Genomic DNA, 12,426 nt, shown 5'->3' with positions numbered 1-12,426 from the left:
AATCCATCAAGTTTAAGTTCTAAACTTGTCCCCGATGCTTGCATTTTTTTTGATTTATTTTAGGTTTTACGATGATGTTCGTTAAGTGAGAAAAAATGTTCATGTCGATTATGAGACGCTTTTGATGATTTTTGTCAATCTTAAGATGTTGCTCTGGCTCACTAACTCGAAGGTCTTCGTAAAGATAGGGTGTGCATATATGTCTGTAGTGGTGAGTGTATGTGCCGATTGTATGTGTTAAAAAAAATGCAACTTTTTCTCTCCTCTTTGCAACCAGTGTGGAGCCAAAGCTAGCCGTGGAACACGGAGGTAGACGCTGCACACTGCACGCACAGTGTTGACGCGTCTCCATCTCAAACTGAGCTGGTGGGAGGTCTCCCCTCTGCTGTCACATCCCAGATTCACCCCTTCTCCTCGTTGCTTTCAGCCGGCTTGCCCTCCTCCCTCCCCAGTCTCCCCTCGTCGCCAACCCCGCCACCGCCGCCGCAGTTGCCGAAACCCGCCGCCCAGTCCGCCACCCCGAGAGAAGGAGGTTCTCTCCTTCATCGCCCCTCCGTCCTCTCCTCCGCCGGGCTCGCGGGGAGCGAAGATCCGCCCGGACACGGCTCCTCTTGCTGGTAAGCAAAGCCCTAGTACTCGTTGACCGCTGTTCCTTTGGCTCCGGTCTTCTCCCAGATCTTTGTTCTCCATGGCCGATCTCGGCTGAACCCAATCCCGTTTCCTCCCAGTAATTTGGCGTGGATTGACCCAACTTATAGCAGTATACTTTCCGCAGATTTCGGGGGTTGTTCTCTTGCCGCGGCGAGTTTTGAGGATGATGAGCTAAGAAGGTATAGCTCGTGCAAGCCGCCGCCCCTTTGTTGTTTCTGATAAACCGCTGAGCAGGCGAGAGTCTTGCTTGAGGTGGTAGTGAGAGATGGATGCAGTGTCCGAGGTTGCGGATGCCATGGGTGCATTGGGCGTTGACAATGGGGCGAGCCAGAAATTTCTGCCCAAAGACAGTCCAGACAGCGAAGAGTTGGCCGATGTGGCGCTTTCTGGCGAGAGTGAGGTGATCAATCCACCTGAAGAGGTGGGTGGGGAAGCCACCTCGCCATCGGAGGACATAAAATCGCAACCGGAGGACATACAGGCCAGGGTTCCCAAGGTGAGAGCCTGCCATGTTGGTACATTGTCCTTGCTGAGATCTCACATAGATGGTTTGGTGATAATTTTGTGCTTTCTGCCATTTTCATGTGTTCTAGGGAAGCCAGAGCCGTTCCCCTAAGGTTACCAAATCACAGCGCCAGAGCCCGCGGAGCGGCGATAAGAGTCAAGCTAAGAAAAACACTCCGAGTTCTTTGTCCACGAAGGCACCTATTGCACGAGTTTCTGATCCAGATTTAGTTGATAGCTCTTCAAGCAATGGTGATGCTGATGTTAAGAAAGTAAGTTCATTTTTCAGTTCAATTCCCCTATTACTTCTTGGATATTGCACACACATTTTTATAGTGCTGAAATGCAAAACTCTTTGTTGTCCAATATGAGGATGCAAGGGTATGTCTAATGCATTTTGATCTTACTAGAATTGATTGGTCTGTTTTGATTCAGAAGGCGGAGAAGAGCAATTCTCGACCAGTTGCTAAGGAGAGCTTGTCGCTGGAGGATTCAAAGTACGTTGTTTGTTTGTTCTTGTGTGTATATTGTCTCCTTAGTTGTATCTGTTTTATGGATTTAACATCCGCAATCTCTGTGCCCAATTATGGTAGGCTGCACTTTTTGTAAACTGATTAATATGAGTGAAAACAAGTCTCTATTTATGGTACAGCTGGGACAGCTAGTTTTTGTAGTAGCACGAGTTAGTAAGGAAAATGGTTTTTGCATACCATAAAGGGTCTGATACTAAAACTATGCGAAAGCCGAAAAGGATTGCATTCATACTTAGTGTCCTTCTATTTGTTAGGTTACTTTTTGTTTGCTGCTGTGCTACCAAATTTTTTAGAAGTGATTCTTGTTGCCATATTGAGAAGTGTCGTCTCAATACATTTTGCATCTATAAAACCTGAAGCACTCACTGCATACTCAATTGGATACTGTCATCTTTAGCCTTTGGATGAGTCTAGCTATATACTTACTCTCCTAATGCACTTGGATATAACCACCCTCTAAATGCATCCTCCATCTGTGAAGCCTTAAACTGTTAAACTCCTTTCTGTATTGTCAACTTTAGCATGTGCACAAGTCTAGCTAATTCCTTTACTTTAAAACTTACTTTTTTCCGTAAACCCTTGTACTACTTACCTATTGCATTTACATTATTAAAATAGTTTCTTACAGTCATATTCTCCATTCAAATACAGGGAGAAGAGGAAAACTCAGAAAGCATCTAACCAACGTGTTGTAAAAAATGATGAAGAATCTAATTGTGAAAGAGTAAAACCTCAGAAGGTTGGCAGCACCCCTTCATATGGGTTTGCATTCAAATGCAATGAGAGAGCTGAAAAGAGAAGGGAGGTAAGTTGTTCTTACATAACTTTTACAACTTGTCTTTTTTTTTAATCTCATGCCTTTGCTTACCCATTTTGCAATCAAGTAGTTCTACTCGAAGCTCGAGGAGAAGATCCATGCACAGGAATTGGAGAAAAACAACATGCAGGCAAAATCAAAGGTCCGCATTCTTATTTGTCATTTCCTCAAAATAAATCCATGATTTTTTGTATGGTCCATTGTAATAGTGTTAGCTTTATTTGTTTGTTTATCACCGTGCAGGAAATGGAAGAAGCTGAACTCAGGCAGCTACGGAAAAGTTTGAATTTCAAGGCAGCACCGATGCCCAGCTTTTATAAGGAACCACCAGCTCCCAAGATTGAGTTGAAGAAGGTAACCGTCTTGACCCCTGCTCAGGGAGAGCTTCCTCCTTCCATTCTGTCAAGTGAATTAAGAACTGAATCGGTCGCAACCAGCCTTGTAGACCTTATTAATATATTTGCAACCTGTATAACTGTGAAAGCAGGGAACTCCTGAATGCAAACTTTTCTTTGTTGTCTTGTGGAAACTTAAGTCTTGCTACAATACCTTCATATATAACCAAAGAATACTGTAATTGTTTTTTTAATCAATACTTGGATTACATAAGAACAGCTTCTGCATTCTTCTAGTAAGATCTAAAACTACACTTACTACACCTAAATTGTGATTCCAGTAGTGCTGCCTTGCTGGTAGCTTCATGTATACATGTCATGATGGTAAAGCCACAAAAGACAGCCGGGAGCATGGCTGGGTTGCATGGCTAATCAGGGAGAGGGTTAGACGAAGTGGACATGATATATACTTCCTGCTTAATGAAAATAGATGCACCAAGGTGCTGGCCCTAACAACCGAATCGAAAGAAATGTCATATCCAAGGAAATATCTTATCTCTAATTGGCTGAAGGCTGAAGCTAAGGGTTATCTTATCTCTAAATGATACTATTCCCAACTAAAAGATAAAATGTATTATCCCTAGCACATGGGTGACCAACCCACATCACATACAGCTGTCACATGGTTATGCATGACTACTTCGTTCAAGAATTCTGGAGAACGTTCTATTTGCAGCCAATTTTTTCACGCCGAAAGCATTATTTTCTGTAGCTAGTGCAGTTGTACTGTAGGTGATGGTTACTTCATCAGCTGTTTAGGAGATTCCATTTCTTGTAGATATTATGCAAGTTTCTTTTGGGTGTTTAATTACTAAAATGAAAATCTCCATCACCACATGGTCCATGTCTCTTGCCACTATATTTGAGTAAATCTGAAACTCAGTTATTTGATTTACCTCTTTGATGAGTTTGTGCAAGTTGACCATCCCTAATTATTATGGAGTTAACTGTTAACAGTATTTAAAAAATGGACCATTAGTTTTCCTGGTAGACAGGTGGTTCAAGTTTCTACCATGATTTGCACTAGCAATTTTAACTCGCAACATGTAATGCTTATTGGTGTGTCCTAGCTTCTGAAGAATACTACTTATCCACTGCTATTCATCGTAGGTCCCTACCACCAGACCTCGATCACCAAAGCTTGGTCGCTCAAAGAACACAACTTCAGCAGGCACAGCAGTAAGTACCAATCCTTCAAGCCGTCCAGTTCGTCTGAGCCTCGACCAAAGGGCCTCCCAAAACAGCCCCAAGGCAGCACCTGCTCCGAAGAAGTCCCAACGGAAATCTCTCCCCAAATTGCCGTCAGAGCAGACAGGTTCTGTTGACATTGCAACTTCGATATCTTCTGCAGAACAGCTAGAAATTAGCAAGTCAACTGCAACTGCAGATCCCATCCGGACGCCAATCCGTGCTCAAGTTACTCCAGACGACCATGTGCTCAACGCATAGAAAACAGTCTTGAGTCCAGTCTTTCGGAAAGCTGAGAGTCATGCCTCAGCCTCCCATGTCTGCATTTTTGTCATTTGGGTAGTAAACTTGTGGCTGGTATCATGTGCTTGAATTAGTGTGATCACCTGGAGTTTGAAGCATGGCAAGCAGCCAATGTACTGTTTATCTTCTCAGTTTGTGTTGTTTTTCAAACAGTACAAGGGAGTGGTGTTATTTGTAGTTAGTAACATTTGCATATGACTACCTTGTATTTCCAAGCCGCGAGACTTCTTTTTCCTGCATGAGTTTTCCCTTTTCTTCTTTTACTGCAAAATTTGTGCCAATTTTGCTATGAACTTGGTGCATTCAGTGTAATTTTGTGTTCTGTTCCTACATGGAAGATGGATCTGCTTCTGCTGAACTGCTGGGGCAATCGGTTCTGGCATTTACTGTAATTCACAAGTGGTACATACACCACGTACACCATGTTATCAGGAACATTCTACATGTACAGGCACAGCAAAACCTTATTAGGCTACATATTTATCCTGCAGTGCTGCAGATCCTACCAACCTTAGAAGCGTACTGCTCACACAGGTAGCCGGACTTGGTTTATTCAGTTTACAAGCTGCCGCGTCCCGGCCGGCGACGGCGGTGGCGGCCTCCCTCAGAGGCCGCTGTGATCGTGGCATGTCGCTCTTCCTTGCAGAGTTCCAGATGTAGTTTGTTTACTGGTAGTGAGATTGATTCTTCGTCTAAGAAGCCGCTCTGATGGAGGATGGCTGCGCTGCCCCATAGAACGGCGGCGACCCCGCCGGAGGCTGCCCGTCGTTGAGACCGTCTTCCTCCTCGGCGTCCCACAGGAACCCGGCGTAGGATCCCAGGACATAGCTGCAAGAGAAGCACAGCGAGAAACTGTCACGCATGCCAAGCAAGGAAGCAGCGAAGTGGCGCGCTGAGTTGTTTGGCTGACTGACCAGTCGTCGGGCGCGGCCTGGACGGCGCGGCTGTAGTAAGCGTCGGCGCGCTCAGCGTCGCGGCTGGTCTCCCAGACGAGGCCCGCGTACATCGCCAGGGCGTCGCCGTCGCCGGGGTTGGCGACGATGGCGCGCTCGCAGTACTCCTGCGCCCTCGCCGCGTCCCCCTGCACCTCCTTGAGGAACCTGGCGTAGTTCCCCAGCGGCAGCGAGTTGCCCGGGTTGGCCCTGATCATCCGCCGGTAGTGCGCGTCGGTGGCGCCGCGGTCACCTCCGTCGCCGTCGCCGTCCCCGTCTCCTCCGCGGCCGCCCTGCCAGCCGCCGCACACCCTCCCGCGCCCGCCGCCTCCCCCGACGCCCTCGAGGAGCGCCAGGGCTCCGCCGGCGCCGGCCTCCTGTTCCTCCCCCGCGGCGTCCAGCCCCGTGCTCGTCAGCAGCCGGCGCAGCGGCACGGCCGCCACCCCGACCGCGACCACGTCCTCGTCCTCCTGCTGCGCCTCCTCCTCGTCCAACTCCTCGAGGAAGGCGGAGGCGGCCGGGAGCTGCACCGGCGCCAGCAGATCGGCCTCGGACAATGCGCGGCACAGCGCCCCCTGCTGCCTCGGCCCGTGATGCCCCGCCGGCGACGCCACCGCGAGGTGCCCGTGGCCCAGTACATGCTCCACCGCCGCGGCCGCCGGCACGCGCGCCGCGTTGAGCAGCGGCGAGGACGCGCTCCGCAGCAGCATCACGGGCACCCGCGGTCTACCCTCAGTCCCTCACCCTCACCCCAGAGAGAGAGAGAGAGAGAGAGAGAGAGAGAGAGAAATATCTCAGGCGGACTGGCAGCGTACGGGCAAGCGCGTCGCGTCACTCACTGAGTCACTGACTGACACTGCGGGCACGGCTGGCGCGAGATATATATCCGGCGAGCAGGGCCGATGAGGCACGTGATGAACGCCGACGTGTGGGGCCTCGACTGGGCGCGGCGGGCCCGTGGTGGTTGCGGCCGCAGCGGGGGCGGGCCCGGGTAGGAAGAGGGGTCGGGGGCGACGGACGGACGGTATGAGCTCCGGGCTAGGCGACACAGCGCGGGGTGGTGGGCGAGCGCGACGGCCCACGGCGTAACCCGCGGCTGGCTCTTCCGGTGACTCGGTCTGTGGGCAGCCATTACCCTGGGGCGTCCAGCGCTCTCCAGCTTGGCTTTGCGGGGTGAAAGTGAAACCGAGTAGCGTGCGGACGGCAGGAGAGCAGCGGTTATATGTGGCGCGAAGGAACGGAGCGGTTGGTTATCATCGGCAAGGGAAGATCCAACCCAATGGTTCTGGGGCGCAAAATCTTCCCTTGGAGTGTAGGGGCGGCCTGATGGGTTGCGTACCCCTCCGTGTGTGACGGACGGACGGTGGTGCCGTGCCGTTGTTGCGTCTCTCCGTGTACTACGCCAGGCCAGATACCGTTGTATGGATTGTCCATTCATGACTTGCTTGAAATCATGCTAAGCCGTACGAATGAATGGGCAATCGGGCATTCAACAATAATCGTTCTCCAAATCAGTTCGTATATAAGCTACAAACTAGAAATGCATCTCATTAGAAGTGCACACCTCTAATGAATACTGCAGCTTTAGGCTCAATGACGCCCCATTTTCACGCTCTCAAAAAATAAGTAGAGTACAATTCAAACCTGAATGAAAATATATTATCACAACATCTTGATTCGAAACTTAAGAATTCAAGTACACACACTTGAACTACATATCAAATTTAATGTTTTCCAGACTTAATCGTTCAAATTCGAACACAACATATGGTTCAAATGAAATAACAATCCAAAAGAAAACATGATAAAAACGTAAGAATCAAGTGCTATGAAGTGGCCAACGGTGCTCAATAAGATTTTCATGGAGCTGGTTGTATGCTTCTAGGTTCTTGATCCTTCAATGTGCTTGGAGGAATGCTTGGATCATGTTTGCATGACGTTCAGGCTCCGCCATGACACCATTGTAGACGCCGCAAGTTCTCCGTGTCATCTCTCTCGACCTCTATGATCATGTTGTGCAAGATCACATATGTTGTCACGACCTGTCAAAGGCTTTTAGGCTTCAAACTCAACATGGCCATGGATAAATGCAAAGCGTTTTTTAAGCACACCAAAAGCTCTCTCAACATCCTTCCTAGTAGATTCTTGGCACACTAAGTGAGATTTCTTGTTACCTTGAGGATGTTGGGTCTTCACAAATGTGGCTCAAGGAGGGTAGATACCATCAACAAGGTAGTGCCTCAGGTTATACTGTTGGCCATTGACAACATAGTTACAAGTTCGAGCATCACCGGCAAATAGCCTTGCAAAAGGATGGGATCATTGCATGACATTGAGGTCATGTTTTGGAGCCAAGCATCCCGAAGTATGCATGTTAGATCCATAGATCATGTGATGTAACTGCCTCAATATTGATGGTTGGGATCATGTCAATGTTGTTTGTATTGACATTTCCATGCCACATGATAATTGTTCCATGTCCATCTTCTCCCCCTCCATCATCTTCATCTCATAGAAACAAACCATCTTCTCCTCTTTCCGGTTGGCCGCCAATGACCTATTTACCTCCAACATCGCAATTAACTCCTCATTGTATGCTCGAACAACATGCTTCTTGGCTAGCTTTGAGTTTTTATTTCCATCTGTCCGAAGTTGAGGAGTGGATGGGTTCTCTACCAAGTCATCGTCAACTTGTGTGTTGGGCCTTTGCCTCTTCGATGTGTTTGAAAGTTCCTTCTTGCCCACATCTCATTTCCAACTAGCACCCTATAGCAATGAAATCATCTACATCATCATTCATTGCTCACCTAGCAATCAATATCAAATCATGCATCATTCAATTGAGCAATTGCAAAATAAGAAGTATGTTTGTTCCTTGCAGGGATATCCTTGGGAACATCGGCTTCACTCTTTGTCTCGTCTGAACCGGTCTCGTCTTCGGCCACTAGAGGTGGAAGGGTCATTGCGCGACTCTAGGTGGACAAGGGATGTAGGATGGTGGTGGTGGAGCTACCGACGACCACCTCTGGCGACCGATAGCTCTCAATCTCTTCACTTGGCGTTTGTTGATTTGGTCCTTGTGGTGCCAAACTTGCGATTGGCGATGGGTCTTCAACGTTGACAAGGGTGGCGAAGGGTGCAACGATGGTGGAGTTGTCCATTCCAGCGGTCATTGGGGCTAGGGGCAATCGATGGAGGGCAAGTGACGGTGGCCGGATCGAGTGGCAAAGCAGCGGATGAGTGGGGAGCAACACAGCGTGTTCCCTTTTTCTTCTTCTGAGAAGTGCCCACTCTAGACTATATTCAGGGCCGGCCCTGAGGGGGGGCAGGGGGGGCGGCCGCCCCGGGCCCCCAAGGTGGAGGGGCCCCCAAGTATGTATTTCCTTGTATTTGGCCCATTTGACTGCAGTAAAAAAAAGTTCAGTGTGCCTGGCCCATCGCAAGTAGAAGCAGCTACGTATCGTAGATGGAAGTTCTTCAAAAAACGTACGTATATGGAGAGTCTGATATATCGCCATAACTCACGCATCAACTGCCAACCCACGCATGCATCGCCAAAAAATCGCCATCACGCACGTAATAGCCGCCGCCTTTCCGCCATAAAAAACGTACGTAGTGAACCAGAAGAGCAGTATAAGATGAGACCCAGATCCCAAGGGGCGCGGTGCACATGATCTCAGGCGCGCACATGATCTATGGAGCTGATCTCCGGCGCCGGAGTGTCGTCTCTACAAAGGTGAGTATTACCGGCAGGTCAACATCTTTCACTGTTTGTACAATTAACCGTTCTGGTTCTGTAATATTGATGTTCCCGCAGTAGATCTCAAAGAGATCAAGCGCAGAACGAGGATCTGGATTCTCTCATGGCAGTTGGTTGAATTGAGCAATGAGATGACGTCATAATTGGGTAATTAACTCTTAATTTAATCATTTGCACAATTCGCTAAATGTGAGTAACTTTGCATGCGTGGCACCATATATTTACTTTTTAAAGATACGAAGGTATTTAACTTTTGAAGATACGAAGAAATATTTTCCACACCACTCGTATGAATTTCGATCATCTATCTAATTTCTCAGATACTCCTATTTGTAGTAATAGTCGTACCATAGTCATTCCAAGAACTCAAAAATGTGAATCCAACAATGCAATTTGGACGCAAATTCCTTGTGGACTATTCGGGGAGGCTTCTGTTGTTTTGGTTCAGTATCTAAAATAATGTACTCCCATAGTTGAAGTTCAAGCATGACATTAAACAAGACTTTGCATCGCGCATTGTTGTCTATTTTCTCCATAACACATTATTTCGATGCTTAAATCAAGGGCCCCTGGGTTTTAGTTTCGCCCCGGGCCCCCGAAATCTCAGGACCGGCCCTGACTATATTTGAGCTAGTGGGGTGAGTCTTAAGGAAGGGGGGAGGGGGGGGGGGGGGGGGGGGGGAGGGAGGACTATATCTGCTAGATGATACTTAATCGCTAAAAACAATTCCTCTAAAATATAATACTCCTTGTATCCCATAATGTAAGACGCTTTTTGACACTAGTGTTGTGTTAAAAAACGTCTTACATTATGGGACGGAGGGAGTAGCTTTTAAGGGATCTACTATAGTTGCTCTTAGAGAAGGCTAACTACCTAGGAGACTGGTTTTAACGCTCTCATAAATGATGTATCTTTCTTTGATTATCAGTGAAGTGTGCTATGAAGGCTTTCCTAAATAAACCTAGGAGGCTCGTTTCTGTACACATGATACTCGACAATTAGCATCACCATACGGCGGTGCGCGTCGGTTGGTTGGTAGCGGTTAACAGTAAACACAAGTTGGTAGGCAAGGCAACTGAGGGAAAGTATCATGTGCTCCCAAGCTTGATGTACTCCGGGTGCTCCAAATTCAGAAAAATAAATTTTAAATGTTTCAAAAAATTCCCCCCAAAAAATGTGAATGTCCATAAGGAATGTGACTACAACCCCTCAAAATTTCAGATCCAAACTCAAAATGCATATTGAGAAACAAAAAAGTGAAATCCGGATATGAATAGTGTCAATGTTGCTTTTGTCTTTTTTTTACACTATTCATGTTAGATTTCACATTTTTATTTGTCAATGTGCGTTTGGAGTTTGGACCAAAATTTTTTAAGGGTTGTAGTGACATACTTTATGAACATTCAGAATTTTTGTTAGATTTTTTGAAACATTTAAGAATGTTTTTTTGAATTTGAAGCACTGGGAATACCCCAAGCTTGGGAGCACCTGATATCTCCGAGGCAACTGAAGCAGTGTGGGTAGGGAGGGGTGACATGGGACACACAAGTCTACGTGCCAGTTTTTCTTTTTTGCTTATGGCTGGCTGTAGAAATAAGTTGTCCCCTTCCTGATCTCTAGCTTATTTTAAAAAACCAATCTAAAATTTTACTAACTCCGTATGTAAACACAAGGCGTTTCTTAACTGAAAAACATCTTAAATTTAGTAATGGAGGTTCTATTTTAGAACCCTACTAATTATTACTAAGCTTCTAAAAAATAGATTGGACTTCTAGAATAAACTAGGTATAGTCCATCTTATTTTCGCAGCTGGTCATAAGGGCATCTTCAATACCGACGTCCAAACCGTACACCATACCTATCCGTGAACTGGGGAGACCAGTCTGTGGATATTGATGGAGAGCGGCCATCCAACTATAGCCATATACATTTTCAACCAGATTTCAACAAATCGGACAAATAACATACAAACCGAGCAATTTTTATCTAAACTGGAGCACATTTATTATTATTTTTGATATTTTTCAATTAAAAAAGCGATCAGACCTAAACCTAGCCTATGGCGGCGCCCATCCCTCACGTCCTTGTTGTTCCCTTTCGGCGATCACCGGGTCCATCTTGCTGTCTTCATGAGTGGCGTTGATAAGATCCGTGAAGTGAAGGTGCGGGTCGCCGGCAAGAGGAAGAGTAGAATATGGGAGACAGACTGACCCATTTGGGACTCGAGGCCCCGCCGCCTCCCATGCTCTACTCATCCTCATCGTGTACGTGTACATGCAGACACTCTCCTTGTGCCACCGGCGTGGCAAACGTTGTTTGGCGGCACGCTCTCCTTGTGCCACCGGCGTGGCCAAACGTTGTTTGGCGGCACGTAGAATGTGCAGCTGACGGCGTTCTCCCACGGTTGCCAGCTCCGTCTCCACGTTCGGCGGTGTGAGCGTGGGCGGCCTCGTAGAGTGGGTTCGTAGTGGCCATGGCCGACAAGGTTTCCTTGCTTGCGCGCTCGACATAGATTTGGCCCTCCGCCGATCGGTGCTGCTCGAGTAGGAACAACTTAAAAACCGTTGCTCCTCCCGCGCCCGCCAGAATGTCGACATAGGCGCCGGCACCGGCTACTCCTCCGCCATGGCGGTGTTGAAGTGCGTTTGTGCTAGCTCCTTCGTGAAGCCACCATGCACAGGCGCAAGCTGCAGCTCAGAGTCGTCGTCGGAGCCTGTCTCCATTGTGGAGTTGTCGTCGGCCTCTATCTGAAGAGCTGGCCGGCGTACCGGCCTCTATCCGCGTCGCATGGCGGCTCTGCCAGCCGGCCGCAAGGACGGCCACCTCACGCTTTTGCTTTGTCGAGAGGCTCTCCCACAACGCGTTCTCGCTCGCGGTCATGATGAATGTGGTACACGGGAGTACGATGTGGAGCGAATTGGTTGCGGTGTGAGCCGGGTGGGCCGCCTTTAAATAGCGGATGCCCATGAGGTCAAGCGTCTGAGTGCGTCAATGCGTGGGCACAAAGTTGGTTTCCTGACCGACAAGCCTATTTAATGGCGGCGGATAAACAAATGAATATTGAACGGATGTGGTAGATATCTGTTCCGTTCTATCTAATAAACGTCTTTCAGTCAGTAAACATGCATGAATACCGGGGACACAATATGGACGGCGCCATCAATCGGCGAGCCGCTTCAATGCAGATGACAATGAGAGATCATGTTTGCTCTGGACCGGTGTCAATACCAAGTGGTCACTCTAGAGTGGCATGAATGCGCGCAGCTGACTTAAAACGAAAAAAGCGCGTAGACGAGGAAAATGGTTTTTGATGTGCCAGGTTTATTGGAAGTAGGCATGGTA

At 47.9% G+C, this 12,426-nt stretch overlaps 2 protein-coding genes across 4 annotated transcripts; one reads left to right on the top strand and one right to left on the bottom strand.

Moving 5' to 3' along the window:
- Window positions 1–335: 335 nt before the first annotated feature.
- Window positions 336–4,633, top strand: LOC123148201 (protein WVD2-like 5). 3 transcript variants are annotated; one of them, XM_044567564.1, is made up of 8 exons: window positions 336–617; window positions 776–1,147; window positions 1,245–1,427; window positions 1,591–1,652; window positions 2,340–2,493; window positions 2,576–2,647; window positions 2,749–2,859; window positions 4,011–4,633. In XM_044567564.1, the coding sequence occupies exons 2-8, from the start codon at window positions 917–919 to the stop codon at window positions 4,347–4,349; spliced, it is 1,152 nt and encodes a 383-aa protein (XP_044423499.1). In that variant the 5' UTR covers window positions 336–617; window positions 776–916; the 3' UTR covers window positions 4,350–4,633. The 3 variants fall into 3 exon arrangements, with proteins under 3 accessions (XP_044423499.1, XP_044423500.1, XP_044423501.1); XM_044567565.1 differs by having other exon boundaries at window positions 349–617; window positions 762–1,147; XM_044567566.1 differs by having other exon boundaries at window positions 349–617; window positions 759–1,147.
- Window positions 4,634–4,750: 117 nt separating this feature from the next.
- LOC123148202 (uncharacterized) lies at window positions 4,751–6,189 on the bottom strand. The gene is made up of 2 exons (XM_044567567.1): window positions 5,306–6,189; window positions 4,751–5,219 (listed from the first exon to the last, which is right to left on the bottom strand). The coding sequence occupies exons 1-2, from the start codon at window positions 6,031–6,033 to the stop codon at window positions 5,084–5,086; spliced, it is 864 nt and encodes a 287-aa protein (XP_044423502.1). The 5' UTR covers window positions 6,034–6,189; the 3' UTR covers window positions 4,751–5,083.
- Between the last annotated feature and the right edge of the window lie 6,237 nt (window positions 6,190–12,426).

The sequence above is a fragment of the Triticum aestivum genome, chromosome 7A (assembly GCF_018294505.1).
Source record: "Triticum aestivum cultivar Chinese Spring chromosome 7A, IWGSC CS RefSeq v2.1, whole genome shotgun sequence".
Classification (NCBI taxonomy): Eukaryota; Viridiplantae; Streptophyta; class Magnoliopsida; order Poales; family Poaceae; genus Triticum; species Triticum aestivum.
Note: the sequence above shows the minus strand (reverse complement) of the source record. Positions and strands in the feature narration are given on the sequence as shown.